We start from the raw sequence: 18,480 nt of genomic DNA on the forward strand, positions 1-18,480 counted from the left end.
CTTGAAGAAATATTCAAAGTTCTTGACATTTTCAGGATTGACTGACCTTCATGTCTTAAAGTAACGATGGACTGTCATTTCTCTATGCTTATTTGAGCTGTTCTTGCCATAATATGGACCGGTCATTTACCAAATAGGGCTATCTTCTGTATACCACTCCTACCTTGTCACAACACAACTGATTGGCTCAAACACATTAAGAAGGAAAGAAATTCCACAAATTAACGTTTAACAAAGCACAACTGTTAATTTAAATGCATTCCAGGAAACTACCTCATGAAGCTGGTTGAGAGAATGCCAATAGTGTGCAAAGCTGTCATCATGACAAAGGGTGGCTACTTTGAAGAATCTCAAATATAAAATATATTTTGATTTGTTTAACACTTTCTTGGTTACTACATGATTCCATATGTGTTATTTCATAGTTTTGATGTCTTCACTATTATTCTACAATGTAGAAAACAGTAAAACTAAACAAAAACCCTGGAATGAGTAGGTGTGGCCAAACCTTTGACTGGTACTGTATATTTTTCTTAAAATCTGAATTCACAAAGTATTAAAAGGAAAGGTTATTTTTTCCTGACAACAAAAACATTTGTAAAAAAGGACTGTGAAAATATTGTAGTCCTCTTATTGCCCAAAATAGGTAATTAACAACATAAAAAAAAAAAAAAAAAAAAGCTACTAATATTTATTAGTTACTCTTTTAAAATTGAATTAACACCACCTTTCTTCAGGCCTCATCAGTTCATGTCAGTTTTCTTGTATGTGCAAACTGACATCCTAATTTTTTTCCATCACCAAGGTTAAACGCAAACAACCATAGCAACATAGCAATCTCCAAAAAGGAAAACAAATAACAGAAATAAGCCAGTTTACATAAATAGTTACTAATTTCAGAGGATCAAAAATACACAAATATTGGACACTAAGTTAAAATTAGAATTAATCTTCCCTTATTAATTCGAAGACTACACCGAAAAAAAAAGAAAATAAACTAAACCGATTTAAAATAAGGAACATTTAAATGACAAAAAACACCTTAATCCTACACAAAGGTACTAGGTTACAGTTGGATATTAAGGATGTTAACACCAGGTTTCGATTATAGTACAGCAGATTGTAGTTTCTTTTTCTGAGATGATTTTGACATTTTCTTCAGTTCTTCTTCACGTGGTGCCACCTCCTCCACTCTCCTCCTGTTGGTTGATGCAGTAGTGCTTGGCGTTGGATGGCATCACCTGTTCACATAGCCAGTTAAAAACTCTGCCCGGTCTTCCCCGGGCCTCCTGAAATACTCTGCTGGAATGGGAAACAGAGACATTCAAATCCAATAGTTAAAACCAAAAGTTCCCGCTTCTCTGTAACACTGATACAGTATGTCATGTCTGACAGCTTTTCCCCTCAACTGCCAATATTTTCTTATGTGCCATTATATCTCTTCATTTAAAATGTTCTCTTGATTCTGAAACATTTCATTGATGGTAGCACCAATTCGAATTGGTTGAAGCAGCAGATGGTCCAAATTTAATAATCTCAAACCCAGCCTCTGCTGGGGAGAGAGAGAGCAGAAGGAGTGCTACATCCCATGGGAGCTTTTTCACTGGCAGAAAGATGGATGGCACTAGCCTGGAAACCAAACTCAATTCTTCTGTTTCACTATTGCTTCACTTCAAGAAAGGATTCCAGGCTAGGATGGTCACGGCAGTGAGACACCAGCCCAGACACAACATAGTGTACAGCAGTGTCCCTGCTAACGCACGACACAGAGCTTTATGGAAGAGGGGCAGCAGGCATGGACAGGACATCACTCCCATGTTAGTCTACAGTACACACAGCATGCACAGAGACAAGCAGTACCGCCCAGCTACCAGTTAGATGAGGGGTTCGTTTTTAAAAGCAGGTTTACAGAAAACTGCACTTTACTCTGTTGCCTTCTCTGATGGCTTCCACTGTGCTGTCTGGCCCTGTGTTTTTATACTGAACAGAAATATACACGCAACATGCAACAATTTCAAAGATTTCATATAAGGAAATCAGTCAATTGAAATAAATAAATTAAGCCCTAATCTATGGATTTCACATGACTGGGCAGGGGCACAGCCATGGGAGGGCCTGGGAGGGCATAGGTCCACCCACTTGGGAGCCAGGTCCACCCACTTGGGAGCCAGGCCCAGCCAATCAGAATGAGTTTTTCCCCACAAAAGGGCTTAATTACAGACAAAAATACTCCTCCTTTTTGTGCATATGGAACATTTCTGGGATCTTTTATTTGAACTCATGAAACATGGGACCCACCCTTTACATATTGTATTTATATTTTTGTTCAGTGTTTATAGACTAGCAGTGAATTTCAACAACAAATGCTAATTATTGTACATAATGTACACCTACCAGAACCATGGTGATCCATTTCAGACAGCAATACATACGGTGAAAACTAGAGAAACTGATGCCTACATCTGTCGTGTCATTCCATTTCACAGCAATACACGATAGGACACAGGGTGCTACACCAGCTCAGTGGTGCCACCATGCAGTCACTCCCACCAGTCTGACATATCTGTCCAACGGAGGGTTTTATGAATAAGACTCAAGAGGAGAACTGGACTGGGGTGTCTCTGTCTGGGTCGATCTAACTCGACACAAAGCTGACTGCCTAAGACTGAAACTTGAAGTGGTGTAGGGGACTGTTGCTGCTGGGTAGCTGCAGTGACTAACACTGCCCTAAGGCAAAGATTCTCACTGTAGAGACATACACACACTCTCAGTGTACACACGCGCAAGCACGCACACACTCCACTTGTCACTCTCACTTGTCACTCTCTCAAACTGCTCACAAATGCACTTTATACACACACATTTTCGCTGATGTGGCTTCAGACAGTTATGTTTGGATGTTTGTTTTCATAAAGTTACTCAATAAACTCTGGCGGTGAGGGTAGAGATGCTGTGGTCTCCAGCGGAGGAAATGACCCAAAGGTGAACAGATCCAGCTCCCCCTCACTCTCAACTCAAGCTCCAGACTCAGACCAGTGTCCATATACTGAACAGTAGCACGTCAAATAATATATATAATATAACATATGCCATTTAGCAGACACTTTTATCCAAAGTGACTTACAGTCATGCTTGCATACATTTTACTTATGGGTGGCCTCGGGAATCGAACCCACAACCCTGGCAGTGCAAGGGCCATGCTCTACCAACTGAGCCACACAGGACCACAAGAAACCAGAGTCTGTTCCCTGAATAGCCAATGCCAACCCACCGTACAATATATGACTTGGTTATGACTCTTGGTTGATTGCTGAATTCCAGTGGAAAGCTAGCTACATAAAATTGGTAACACAAGAGAAAGCAACAGTGAGGAAAGCAACAGCAGAGTTTGCATAAACCCAGTACACTTTTCCTTTGCAGAATACTATAATATTTTATTTTAACAGAATACATGCTTAGTCTTCTAGAAACAGGGTAACAAAGTGACAATAATGGGGGAAATAGTGTCGGGGCGTTACAAGCTAGACATGTGCATTTCACCATCTCAGGGTGGTTTCACAATGGAAAATGACAAACATTCACTTTTTAAAGGGTTTAAATATACAACATAAGAATGCAGACATGTAAGCAACGTGTAGAAACCCTGTAAAAAGTGATTTCTTGTTTTTTGAGGGGGAGGATCTAAATCAGACAGAAAGGGAAAGAAAATGAAAATATAATAGGAAAAAGACTAAAACATTATATAAATGACATAATAATACCTCAAATGAGATGGCAACCAACCACCTGTTAGGTTTCAATGGTATCCATTTGTAAAAGCAGTTGCAATCAACGGCCCCTAAAAGTGTACAGTTAGTACTTGCGTCAGTATGCATTTCAGGGAAAAAGGCAAAAAATAAACCTATTACTGGTAAATATATTTTATTCATAAGATGTGCTGCCAGCATGAATGGAAATGTTCTCATTCATTTCCTCAAGTCAAGTTCGTTTTAGCCATTGGAACTGCATTTAAGCCCCAATTTGGTTATTTAATTTCACAGAGGTGAGTCTCAGGCAGTCCCATTGTGGTGCTGGCAACCTGTCTGTGTCCTAGAGCAGAGCTCTCTTTATAGGCAGCATAAATTAAATCAAACTATTTCTAAAGAGTTGTGGACATGGACACCGAAGAGCATGTTACTGCTGGGGTACATACTAAGAATGTATTTTTTCTTTGATAAGAAGCAGTGATTAAAATCAATTGAATTCTCTAGCAGTGGACAGCAGTAGTAATTGGCATCAGTTCTTCTTACAGCAGTTCTCTACATGGTGCACATAAATCTTTTTGAAGGTTCGCATTTACTGCATTCACCACCAATAAGGATCCATTATAGCCATTTACTGCATTCACCACCAATAAGGATCCATTATAGCCATTTACTGCATTCACCACCAATAAGGATCCATCATAGAGATTTGGATAACTTGCTCGATGATAAGTGGCTAATGCTGGCTAAAGCAGGAGACTAATGTTGTTAGCGTCAAAGGTCTAACTGTACTATGTATGTATTGTGTGAACAAGGTTTTGTTAAGACTGCATGGATCAGTAGAACTATAATGTAATCACATTCATGCTAACATGTTTTAATGAAATCACCAGCAGAATCACAACACATGCAAAAACAACTTCAGCAATGATGTCAAGGATGGAAAGAATGGAAATGGAGTACTCCTCCAAAGCGAATGTGTCACCTAGCCCAAGCCATAATGTAGGTGAAACTGTGAACTTCAACAGCCAACGTCCAAAAAAGAAAATATGTGCCGCTATATAAGACAATCATAAAAACTGAGCTTGAAGAGAAAAATATCTGCCATTTAATTCTATGTAGGTTGGGATGAAATATTTCTGACTAGGGATTTTGAGTGCCAACAGTGCCTGTCATTTCTGAAATATAGACAAGATCTTATTTTTCAACCTACATTTCACTTATTGAGGTTGAAACTGTCTCTCAAAGTCAAGTGGAAGGTGACATTGCATTCTGATTCCAAATGATCGTTCAGCTGTTAGCTAATCTAATGAAAGCCCTCTCTGTTTCCAGAGTGGTGCTTTATGTGACGACACGGTTCCTTTACAATTCCTCTAACATGCTAGGAATGCACTGGAAGACAAGGTGTTCAGTGGGCCAAACATACAAAAAGCCTTATTCAGTTTTCAGCACACCTTGATGTTGTGTTTTGGACAGCAGTTCAAACAGGGAGAATTGTATTAATTCTCGGTGTGGCAGAGTACAAGGCTTTTAGTTACTCATCCATTTTAGTTGGAGCAGATTTGCCTCCGTGCTTTTTCCTGAGCTGGCTAAAATCCATCAATACCCTCGTCAAAGGTTCCAGACTGAAGCAGCCAACAGGGATAATGAATGTCAGTGTCTTCAAAGGACATGGAGAAAATATTCTCACGACAGTGGTTTAACGCACAAGGGGTTATTATTGTCGTATTGACTTACATAATGCACTTTGAACGAGAATCCTTTCAAAGACCTGGAATTCCTCTGTTGTGAGCGTACTCAAATCAGGAGTCATCACCACTGAAAAGGTGAAACAAAATACTGTTCCAGATATGAGCAAAAACAACTAATTGCGGGATTTTTTGACCTTCTGGCTGGCGCATGAACAGAAGTACACTGACACATCAGAGAGGTGATGATAGGCCGTACAAGTTCACAGTATGTTATAAGAATAAATGAGATGTGTGAATGAGGACGGAATGTTGGTAATGCTTACAATCACACAGAACCAACCACGTGCCTGAGAACCTGTCGAGCACTTGTGCCTTATTTTATGTTCCGATGGCAAACATTCTCACTGTATTGCAGGCACATAAGCACTGTAAAGCTTTTGACTAAAATAGGCCTAAACTCTGGCACAGTGACACTGAGCACACTGAATATGCCTGCATTGATGTTTGACTCAAGTGGTACAGAGTGACCAGCAGAAATTGCCTTAAGATTGTTCTTGATTCGCAGAGATTGTACTCTGATAAATGTTTACATGATGCCATCACATTCACAAACAGTAAGCACTACTTAATCTACAGTTCTCTTCTGATAGATACTATATGTTTAGCGTAAAGAACGGAAGACCTCACAAGACGTCTGTAGCATAATAAGCATACCTATCTCTTTTGTGTATAGAAACCATATCCTTCAGACTGATGAAATATCCTGACGATGAGTTGAAATGGGCTGAGAGAATGAACAAGGACGATGGTCGACAGCACAGAGAAGATGAAGGCGGTATTGGAGGAGGTGGACGAGTTGCTGGAGTAGGCCATACTTACAGCAATGCTGTGGCCGAAGCCAGAGCCAGGCTGTGGGCTAGCAGCACTAATGTAGTTGCCCACACCGGAGTCCTGGCTGGGAGTGCCATAGAGGTCAGCCACGGGCCCGGGACTGTTGGTGCCGGGGAAGGCTCCGGGCCGGGCCTGGTTGGTGCCTGACGGAGGGGGGAAAGCGGGGGCGCCAAAATTGGGATGAGCAACGTAGATATTTAGGACTGGTGGTGTGCAGAGATGGATAAAAGCTGAGTACGAGACTGAGGCCTGGCATGCACAGTGGGAGAGACTATAAGGACACTGGTGACCTGCAAAACGACTAACCTGACCCTTACCTTACCCAAATCCTTACCTTAAAGGGAAAATCCACTCAAAACCGATCTTTTTGACTTTTTTCATTAGTCCACTATTGATACAGTCCCAAAATGTTTTGCATGTCAACAGTCAAGTTTTCAAGATATTGGACTTTCATGCATAATACTAAAATATAGTTTTTGAGTGGATTTTCCCTTTAACCAAATTTTAACCAATTCTGAAATTAAATATCAGTTTGCAGGTCAGGAGTGTCCATATAGCCTTCTCCATGCACAGTAATACTGGGCTGAAAAACACAAAGCACAAAACTCAATACACTACAGTCAAACTGGAAATGACAACGTCAGAGAGGAAGAAGGAAGAGTGTACATAGTTTATGTATACATTAATTAGGCTCAATGCTTTGTTCTCCAGTTGAAATTGAATGTAATGCTAGCAGAAATGTATTAATAATGTTTAAATGTGATGTTTGTATGAGGAGCCTGGTATAAACATATACATATGCAAAATGTATACATATTCTACTAGCCATCTGACAAGCTCCAATTAAACACAGTTTTAAAAGTAGATGTAATTCAGGATGCTCATGCATGACAAGTTTTCTACTTTTACGTACTCTAAGCATTCATATTCCATGCAAACTGCAAAATAGCGTAGAGTTAAGACAGTGCAGAGACATGTTCTATAAAGGGAAGATATGAAGGCTATCGCTCTATACAGCAGCTGAAGGAGCTCATCTCAAGATCCTATAGGATGTAAAAAGGTGGCAGAGAAAAAGTGAGATGCCTCTTTGAAGGTCCCTCTCCTTATCTCTCCGTCTAGCACTGCGTTGTGCGTCCGCCAGCGTCAAATATGCGAGTTCATGAATCCCACTTTAATACAATAAATTGCTCCGGGGATTTGGGCACAACACCCCCTATCTAATCAACACCTGTCGCTAGGAGAGGCCCTCTCTCTCTCCTCCTTTAAATATATGATGGTGATTATCTTCCCCTTAGTGACAGGGGTATCAGGCCTAGCTGGTGCCTGACAGCCAGGAAATTACACAGGGTGTCCTGGGTAATGCCTGCTAAAAGACTGCATCATTGCGTCACATTTCCACAGCAGCCTCCTGCCAAGCCCAGCCGGCCCTTCCACAGAGAGAGAGAGAGCACACAATAAAGAGCAGAGAAATGGAGCCCACCACCCACCCTCTGCATCTCAGAGCTCACCCAGAGAGAAAGAGAGAGAGAGAGTGAGAGAGAGAGAGAGTAGAGAGAGAGAGAGAGAGAGAGAGAGAGAGAGAGGAGAGAGCGAGAGAGAGAAGAGAGCGAGAGAAAAGGTGTGTGTGTGTGTGTGTTTAATGTGTGACGGGCAGGGGGAGATAGACAGCCACTATAACCAACTAACGAAAGTCTGAACAGCCAATCTAGATGACCTTGGCAGTGTATGTGGGGAAAACTACGGCTATAAAGTGAGAGAGGCAAAGAGAGCTAGACAGAATCTTTTGAAAATTAGAACACAACGCCGGGGAGAAATCCCAGACCAATAATACTGGCAATTAAGAAATAAAAAAGAAAGAGGGAAGCAGATGAACCATGGGGTTAAATTACTCAAATTGAGCCATTGCTGCAGTGAGCTCAGCACCAGGTGACCCTCTGTTTTAGTGTGTTGAAAAGACAAATTAAAATAAATAAAAACAAGAGCATATATTACATTAAAAATCCCGGGAACCTCGGGCCCCCATGGTGAGGTCCGCTCATTTTTCTCTCAGAGCGCCGCTCAGTGACACTCCTATTAATAAAGGAATATTAAATCAGTTTTTCCACTGCAGCTGGACTCTTTTGGTTGGTGCGGATGTGCATTGAAAGGGAGGTCTATTAATGCGCTGGATCTGAAGACTCGTGAGGGTAAGGGTTATTAAAACCATCTCAAGAAAGGAGACAGTCTAAATGAGAATGAAGGAGGATTTAGCCACACATTGTAATACGTGTCAAAATGAAATCTCTGTCTAAACACACTTCCATGATCACTATAGATTATTGGATTGCAAAAGATGTTGTAAGCTGTAACTGTGTTGCTCTCTAACAAGTGTCGTATGATAAAAAAAGCCACAATACTATCTATGGATATCCCTGTTTGGGGGTAGAAAAAGCATACACTGACACACACACACACATCAGATCAAATATTTCCTTCTCCCTCTAACATGAGCGGATTAAATAATGAAATGACAAAGTTACAGTAGCCTCTTTGTGCGGGAGAAATAAACAACTTCTCAGAGTGACACTGCTGCTTAGTATCAAGCAAGGTTTCTGACTGGCTGCACTGTTCTTATCAGAGTGACCCAGTCCTAACAAGACTGTTATAACCAATTACCCACTCTATCTCTGTTTATACAGCAGGTTAGATTCCTCATAATTGGTAGACTTTGCTGAATTGCACATCCCCCTGGCCGTTCCCATGTTGAACAGGATTTATTGTATTTAAACCACACTGTCAGCCCCACTAATAACTACACATGACTTACGCTCATTGGATGACAGTTGTGTGGTTAGAACCCTATTGGTGATTTATAAAGAAAGGTCAGAGTAACCTGCTCTCACTGTATTACAATGTTCAGCACTTTCTGCTCCAGTCTAGATTTATCAAAGGAAATCGGGCTTTAAGGGACCAACAAAAGAAGAGGAAGGTGTGCGTTTCTAAAGACCATATCATTCAGACTGTCTGTGCATGAGCTATGATAACAGTAACCCGTTCAATGCATTCTGCAACTCTTTGTTCCTTCTTTCCTCATCAAATAGACTTCATTCCAGCAACAAAACATTATCTCGAAAGATGTCAAGCCAACAGGAATAATTTGCCACAGAACTTTTGCTCAACTTATTCATGAACACTTGTCATACTTTTGTAACTAGTCAAATACAAGCCTTGGGAGCTCAATTTATGGTCACTCGTTCTGTACGACAAATTCCTTATCAAGTTCTCTCTCTCTTACTTAAATGAGCAGTCTAAATACATATAAATGATGGTTCACCTTATATGAAAACGTAATGCACTGTACCAACAAACCAGATGAACTGTGGGTAAGCAAGGGATGGAGATCAATATTTGAAGGTGTGATAAACAAAAATCGGTACTAACAACAATACTAATGTAATGTATGCTGAACTGAAAATGGGTAACACTTATCATGTATGCCTATGTAGGCACTACAGTACATTAGGTCACCATCACTGTGTAAAATGAGAACGCGGTATCTGTCTTTCAGTCAACAGACAGCCATCCGTCCTTCCCTCAGCGCCACATGGAGTGCGTAAGCAGACAGAGACATGTACACATACATATCAAACTAAACATATCCTGAAGTCACTTCCAAAAGCAGTGTTATGAGAGGCATGCAGGGTATAGCAGGCAAACCGCCAGGGGTGCTACGCTACAGAACATCACCTTGTTCCTCTCTCTGTCTCTATAAACACCTTTATTTTCTCTCTCTTCATCACACTCTCTCTCTTCATCTCCTCCTCACTCACACTCTCACACACACACACACACACAAGCCTCCTGATGAATTCCTAACTAGAGTTCATTAATCTGAATGGCATCATTGAAGGAGACGTTAGCGGGGTACACACCTGGGCTCTTAAAGGGGTCCGGGCTGTGCTGCAGATGGTGCTGGAGGGGGGAGTTGCAGGCGGAGGTGGCATGATGCTCACTGTGCTGTAGCATCTGAGCAGCCTGAGGCCCCAAGGAGCCATAGTCGGCAAAGGAGCAGGGGGGTCCCCGCAGGTCACTGGGCCCGGCCCCGGAATAGAACCCATAATCTGGGAACCCTGAGAGATAGGGGTATAGTATAGGGAGGGGAGGGAGGGAGGAAGGGGCGGGATGGGACGCATGTCCATCATCGTGGAAACACTTTACACAGTACTATAGTAACGTTATTTTTGTTATTTTATTGCTATGTTGTTGTTTTTCTGCATGGCATTGTGGTGTGGTAAAGAGGAAGGCAAACTACAGTAAACATCCATGACTGGTTTTCTTCCTGCTTCCCCCCACCGCCCCACTGCCAGTGTGTGTGTGTAATGTGGTATGAGAGACTGGGTACAGGGGCACTACACTACACACACACCAGCCCTGCTCCCTAACACTAGTTTAGCTGAAGACTTCCACAGTGCAACTCAATGTGGCCTCAGGCTAAAAATTATGGTCAAAGAAAATCTTTAGTAGAATTTACAACAGGTCAGTTCATGTGATCTTCAATTGCTCGCTTCTAAACACACACACATAATAACTGTGTTCAAGGGTGAAAAATAACCAAAATGAGATTCTCCTAAAGTAAGCGGGAGAATGATTAAGAAAAATAAATTATTCATGTTTGGGCTTCTGCTCATAAATCAATATTATTAGAACAGCAATTCCTCATTCATTTTAGATTTGACACAGGCAAGATTTCACAATGTACTGGACTACTGATGTGGAGGAGAGGAGAAACAGACACAAGGCATTTGTTAACTATCAAGCTCCCCACAGCTCCGTACCATAGACACTCAGTGCCCTCACAGAGAGCTGCATTATCTGTGTAAATGGACTGTACTTAATGTTTTTATATTCATTTTTATTTCTATTAGTTTTTCTATTTTTATTTGAAATTTAGTTTAGTTTCAGTTAGTTTTCAGACCTGATTTGCTAGTTTTTCTTTAGTTAGAGTTGTTGAATAAAAATATTTATATTTCGTTTTTATATTATTTTGTTTCAGTTTCAGTTTTATAGTGTTTGTGTGTTTTTTGGGATGCCACTTCTTGCAACTGGGGGGGCAGTCATACGTCCGGGTCCTGCCCCCTAATCTTTTGAATGGGCTTGACAATATTATCATCAAATTCGTGAAAATGCAGTCATTTAAGATGTATATGAGATCATATTCATGTTTGTGGATGAATGTACTTCTGCCAGGTGCGTTTTATGAAGTTAGTGCACTGAAGACCCATCTACGTTTTTGCCCATTGAAAAACATTCAAAAAGTCTACAAAAGTTCAACTACAAGGCTACTTCCTGGAAAATCAGGGGTGCGTTTAGCAGCCTATGTAGAACAAACATGCCTCTGACATGTAGAATAAGGAATCCCATCAGCTCTATTCATGGCATTTCTATCAGTTTGTGGGCATCGTTTGTCACCGTTATAGTGCAATTAATGTATTGTTTAGTGTTGTGTTGTGTAGTGGCTTTGCTGGCATGCCCCACCAAGATGTACATGCTAAGATCGCCACTGCAAATACTAAATAGCTTTTTATGATTAATTTTCGTATTAGTTTCAGTTTACTATAATAACCTTGGTGCTTATACACATCACTCCTGGGGCAGAACAGTGTGTTGACATGGACCACAGGTCTCCTGACTCATAATATGTTACAAGTGCTGTTAAAACCTAGCTTTGCCACTGACATTACTGTACTTAGCCTACGATACTTATCTAGCCTTTGCTTTTCAAATCCACCTGTACTCATTCACTCTACTGACTGGCTGAAATAACTAAACATACTTTCACTTCATGTATGCTGTGAATGTTTGTGGAATTGAGTAATCAATAGAATATGTCCTGAGACAACAGATGCAACATATACTTTAGAAGACAGATTTCTAAACACTCAAGGAGATGGAAGACAGAAAGAGAGAGGGGTTCAGGATGCGCCGGCCCTCTCTACTCCTCCACATCTCTCCAGAAGAGGGGGATGCCCACTCAAGCAAGGCGTTTTTAATCATTTAAGGAAGGGAACAAAACATACACACACACTTAGGTTTTAATAAAGGTTTTCTGTGTGCGCTAATAGATGGGTGTCCTTGAGGTTCAAAGTGATTTCTGAGCTCCCCTCTAATTAGACGTCCCGTTCTGTTTCCTCTCATCTCCTTAATTAGATCTTTAACAACAAACAAATGAAGACCTTTACAGAGCAACGCCACCACCACCCACATTAGTTCACACTGAGGAGGCGGCCTCCGGCTGGTCCCTTCCCTTTGTCAGTCTGTCCCTCTCACAGGCCACCCGCCATGATGCCAGCCTGCAGAAGCATCCCACTAAATACAGACTAGCGAGAACAACTTGGCAGGAACGACAGGGAGATAAATACAACATTAACACTCTTGCACACGCACATGTGCACACACACTTACAACAAACACACATGGAAAATGAGCCCTTGGCTGCCGGCGTCCCTGGTGCCGTGAACGTCTTATCTAACAAAGCACGGCAAAATGACTTGTATTATTCAGGGCGATCACGGCTAATGATAGCACTATCTATGTAAAATGTGGAATAAAATGCTGTTAAAAAGCTCCCATTTACAGACCACAGAGACCGCTGGATCGGCCATCTGGAAAAATGGAGGCGCTTGATTAATGCGCTAAGCTAATTCTCCTTTCTGTGCATGCAAATTATTCACTTTGAGCGCATGGAAGTGAAAAACGGAGCGGAATTAAACAGCAGCATTGGAGTGATCAAGGTTAGGACAATAATGGCAGGGCTCTGATGTTCCTATAGCAACTCATGTCCTCTGTCTATCTGTCCATCTGTCTGTCCATTCTGATGGAGAATAGCAGAGAAAGATTTATTTGTTATTTATTATTTTATTATTTATTTGGTATTTGTTGCCATCTATGCCTCCTTATTACTGTTTTAAAATAAATAAAGCATTTCTAATTACAGTATCTCATAAAATGAGAGAAAAAAACTATTACAACAGTTGTGTCAACTCCCAACCACCGCCCTAACATGAACAGTGTTCAGCAGCCTGTCTCTAGCATGGCCAGACAGATGTGTTGGAGCTGTGGAATATCTGCAGGGCCCCTGGCCCCTAGAGAGAGTCTGTCCCTGGCTGCAGCCATAGCACGTCCCCAGCAGCACAGCTGACACCCGGCGTGGCTGGGCTGACTGGAGCTCTGGAGGAGTGTCGTGTCAACACTACTACCATTAGCGAGACCCCGTCTGGGAACGCCACTACAGAGCCACTGGGAGGATGACATGACAGAGGCTAAACACAGGCTCTAGTTCTCTAGTCCTCTCTGCCATTACACGTAATGCTCCACAACACGTATCAAAGGGTACAAACATGAAATAAACCAACAAATGAATAAATAAAATAGCCCCTTTTATGAGATGTTAGGAAACATAGAGGTGATTTGTTGCTGCAGGGAATTGTAGTGTGGTGCTTTCCCTTTAGTGGATGTTAATGAGAGGCCAGGAAAACCCTTGAACAATACCGATGGCCAACAACTATTGTACACTATAGTTACATCATCACATTCAGTAACATAGGGCCACTATACTCGCCCAAACACCCCCCTGTGGTGTGACAGCCATGATACAGTTTCCCATTTCAGTCCCATCTATTAAAAACAATAATTACAAAATAATATATGAATAACAAATGACCAAGAGTAGGTGGCCTTTCTCTCCAACATCCCCCCAACACACACACCTTCTTAATTGGGGGGGCAATTACTCACCTCCACAACAAATGTGTGTGGCTCTGGGTTGCTGTGGTAACGGGATGGGGGACTATATAGGCTCAGCGGAGTGGATCGTTGAGGGAGCGTTACCATTTCTGATTATAATCGCCCTCCTCCTCTTTTATTTTCCTCAGCATGCCGTGTGTATGGAGGATGGATGAAGCCCATTCTAACCACTTCCATCATGGTCGTCACAATTACTGTCAAAATCACTGTCATCATCCTCTTCACAAGTCTGTTTACCAGTCTGTTTATCTTTTTAAACAGAGTTCTACACGAGCACCTCCAGTCGAGATTTTGATTTCATGCTTTCAAAACTTTTGAGTTGCTGATAATGTCACGGAGAATGCTAGCATGTGCTTCCGCTTTGTGTCATGATGAATGAAAAGCCCCTTCGTTAACATGTCTGGGTCTACTGCCAAACCTGTCGTCTTAACGTTGTGCCTAATCGAGGGAGAAACGCTTAACACCTGTCCTGTCAGCAACATTATTCACACTATTTGTGTGTTGATGTGAGCGAGAAAAAACAAAACAGTTGCCATTTAAAAAGCTCTTCCATAGAAAGATCGTGGAAGAGTTGACAAGTGGCCTGGAGGACTGGTGCCAATGTTGGAAATAACATTTCACACAATCACCTGCCTCAGGCCACACTGTCAGAGGCACTGGATCCATTTGAGAGGGCCCCAGAGTGTTCTCCAACAAAACCCTGTCTCGTTCAGTTACGCACACTGACCTTGCAAGTACACACCTGCACACACACTCATACATGTACACACCCATTCAGGCAGGCACAAGTGTGCACGCATGTATAGGCCCAGAGCAGTGCAGACCTCTTCAAAAGTGAATAATACACTTGTCAAATGTGTTTCAAAATTAGCTTTGAATTTCAGAGCATCTGCAATTAGCTCCATTTCCACCTATGTCATTTGAAAAGATGACGCTCTCTTTCTGTTCTGCCTGGAGTGGGTTTCTGTCCCCGTCTCAAACACCATTTTCTAACTGAATAGGTGACTAATTAACAAAGGACAAATTCTTTTCAGCCTGCGATGGCAGTTCATAAATAATCGCTAGATAATGGCGCCTCATTTTGTGCTCAGATAGGCTGGCATAATGATAGTTAATAGATTATATATCCTGGATGTTCATAGGCAGAGGGGTACTGCCATCCATCCACAGAAACAACGCTGCAGCCCTTATATCTTCACTCAACACGCTTTCACATCCACAGACCACACACACACACTTTCGAGCATTACACTGTCAGGCAAACAAACACCATGAGAATAGAAGTGGACAGGCGCTCACAAACAAGTGGTGCTGTACTGCTGGTAGAGGACTGCTGGTAGAGGACTGCTGGTAGAGGACTGCCGGTAGAGGGCTGCTGGTAGAGGACTGCCGGTAGAGGGCTGCCGGTAGAGGACTGCCGGTAGAAGACTGTTGGTAGAGGACTGCTGGTAGAGGACTGTTGGTAAAGAACTGTTGGTAAAGAACTGTTGGTAGAGAACTGCTGGTAGAAGACTGCTGGTAGAGGACTGCTGGTAGAAGACTGCTGGTAGAGGACTGTTGGTAAAGGACTGCTGGTAGAAGACTGCTGGTAGAGGACTGTTGGTAAAGGACTGCTGGTAGAAGACTGCTGGTAGAGGACTGTTGGTAAAGGACTGCTGGTAGAGGAGCCGGGTAGAATTGAGCAGACACATACAGTGGGGAAAAAAAGTATTTAGTCAGCCACCAATTGTGCAAGTTCTCCCACTTAAAAAGATGAGAGAGGCCTGTAATTTTCATCATAGGTACACGTCAACTATGACAGACAAAATGAGAAAAAAAAATTCAGAAAATCACATTGTAGGATTTTTAATGAATTTATTGGCATATGATGGTGGAAAATAAGTATTTGGTCAATAACAAAAGTTTCTCAATATTTTGTTATATACCCTTTGTTGGCAATGACACAGGTCAAACGTTTTCTGTAAGTCTTCACAAGGTTTTCACACACTGTTGCTGGTATTTTGGCCCATTCCTCCATGCAGATCTCCTCTAGAGCAGTGATGTTTTGGGGCTGTCGCTGGGCAACACAGACTTTCAACTCCCTCCAAAGATTTTCTATGAGGTTGAGATCTGGAGACTGGCTAGGCCACTCCAGGACCTTGAAATGCTTCTTACGAAGCCACTCCTTCGTTGCCGGGCGGTGTGTTTGGGATCATTGTCATGCTGAAAGACCCAGCCACGTTTCATCTTCAATGCCCTTGCTGATGGAAGGAGGGTTTCACTCAAAATCTCACGATACATGGCCCCATTCATTCTTTCCTTTACACGGATCAGTCGTCCTGGTCCCTTTGCAGAAAAACAGCCCCAAAGCATGATGTTTCCAACCCCATGCTTCACAGTAGGTATGGTGTTCTTTGGATGCAACTCAGCATTCTTTGTCCTCCAAACATGACGAGTTGAGTTTTTACCAAAAAGTTATATTTTGGTTTCATCTGACCATATGACATTCTCCCAATCCTCTTCTGGATCATCCAAATGCACTTCAGACGGGCCTGGACATGTACTGGCTTAAGCAGGGGGACACGTCTCGCACTGCAGGATTTGACTCCCTGGCGGCGTAGTGTGTTACTGATGGTAGGCTTTGTTACTTTGGTCCCAGCTCTCTGCAGGTCATTCACTAGGTCCCCCCGTGTGGTTCTGGGATTTTTGCTCACCGTTCTTGTGATCATTTTGACCCCATGGGGTGAGATCTTGCGTGGAGCCCCAGATCGAGGGAGATTATCAGTGGTCTTGTATGTCTTCCATTTCCTAATAATTGCTCCCACAGTTGATTTCTTCAAACCAAGCTGCTTACCTTTTGCAGATTCAGTCTTCCCAGCCTGGTGCAGGTCTACAATTTTGTTTTTGGTGTCCTTTGACAGCTCTTTGGTCTTGGCCATTGTGGAGTTTGGAGTGTGACTGTTTGAGGTTGTGGACAGGTGGCTTTTATACTGATAACAAGTTCAAACAGGTGCCATTAATACAGGTAACGAGTGGAGGACAGAGGAGCCTCTTAAAGAAGAAGTTACAGGTCTGTGAGAGCCAGAAATCTTGCTTGTTTGTAGGTGACCAAATACTTATTTTCCACCATAATTTGCAAATAAATTCATAAAAAATCCTACAATGTGATTTTCTGGATTTTTTTTTCTCAATTTGTCTGTCATAGTTGACGTGTACCTATGATGAAAATTACAGGCCTCTCTCATCTTTTTAAGTGGGAGAACTTGCACAATTGGTGGCTGACTAAATACTTTTTTTCCCCACTGTATATCTATCTTCATCATGAGGGGAGACAGGCGTCGGAGAGCTACGTGGTTCATTTTCACACCCTCTGGGCTCTGAGTAGGGGAGTTGGAGTGACCTAGTTTGAGTGAACAGTCTGTTTTCCTTTTGAGTGTTTCTGACATAGCTGTCCATCAGGGGCTGGGAGGGGGTTATAGAGATGGGGGAAACTTTCTGTGATCCAGGGTCCAGCCTCGACCCATATTGGAGAGAGAAGGAAGAATGGACAGGAGATTTCAGATTATTGTTACTGATTGAGGGATGGAGATCACCTGAATGGAATGATCACCTGCAGCTATAGAGGAAGGGGAAGGGAAGGAGGTACTGTAAGACGGTTAAAGAGACGCTAGTGTCTCGTTCCATTCTCCTCCAACTCAACCTCACTTTCCTGACACGTCCCCTCAACAAATGACAAGGAAATAGAAAATCATTCAGGCTGCATTTAGAAATGAGGTCAGTCACTGGTTGGACCAGTGTGTCAGCTGCCTGGGACATATGAATAGAAATCATGTCCTGCCAAGTCAGGCCCAGAGTGCCACACTGATTCAGCTCTGAGCTGCTGCAAATCACGTCAATGTCGTAATCACACAGGAGTCTGCCTAGAGGAAATGACCAAACCTTCTGTATATAATAATGGGGGGGGGGGTCAATTTAGCCCCAAACGCTCCAGATCCCTCCTAGATACCAGCTTTTGAGCTTGTCATCAAGAACGACTAACGACCAACGACTCACAACTACAATGCAGATACGGTAAGAAAATCCTGGATACCATGTCAGCTTGTAGCAGTACATACAAGAACACAGAAAACAACAGTAGCTAGTAACTATGACTACGTCCATCACTACCATGACCACTACAGGTGGTATACACTGAAGCCAGACTGATACATAATACAGGGATCAGGCACAACAGGAGGAACAGACATATGTGACAGAACAGTTGTATCTTTAAAAACACTCTACATCTAATAAAAAACAAAAACTACATCTGATGAAGACAGGATGGAAGGGAGAGAGAGAGAGAGAGAGAGAGAGAGAGAGAGAGAAAGAAAGAAAGAAAGAAAGAAAGAAAG

General features: G+C 42.3%; 1 protein-coding gene across 9 annotated transcripts in view; it reads right to left on the reverse strand.

The window, feature by feature from the left end:
• Positions 1 to 472: 472 nt before the first annotated feature.
• The window catches only part of LOC121557935 (RNA-binding protein Musashi homolog 2-like), a 260,272-nt gene continuing 242,264 nt past the window's right edge, over positions 473 to 18,480 (reverse strand). For 3 of the 9 annotated variants that reach the window (XM_041871400.2, XM_041871394.2, XM_041871386.2), the window contains 2 exons: positions 10,237 to 10,434; positions 3,767 to 6,468 (listed from right to left, as the gene is read on the reverse strand). In XM_041871400.2, coding sequence (XP_041727334.1) covers positions 6,149 to 6,468; positions 10,237 to 10,434 — 518 coding nt within the window. In that variant the 3' untranslated portion in view covers positions 3,767 to 6,148. Of the gene's footprint in view, positions 1,303 to 3,761; positions 6,469 to 10,236; positions 10,435 to 18,480 lie in introns of those variants that run through there. The other 6 variants (XM_041871414.2, XM_041871407.2, XM_041871412.2 and 3 more) reach the window with 5 other exon arrangements.

This window comes from Coregonus clupeaformis, chromosome 5, assembly GCF_020615455.1.
Source record: "Coregonus clupeaformis isolate EN_2021a chromosome 5, ASM2061545v1, whole genome shotgun sequence".
NCBI lineage: Eukaryota > Metazoa > Chordata > Actinopteri > Salmoniformes > Salmonidae > Coregonus > Coregonus clupeaformis.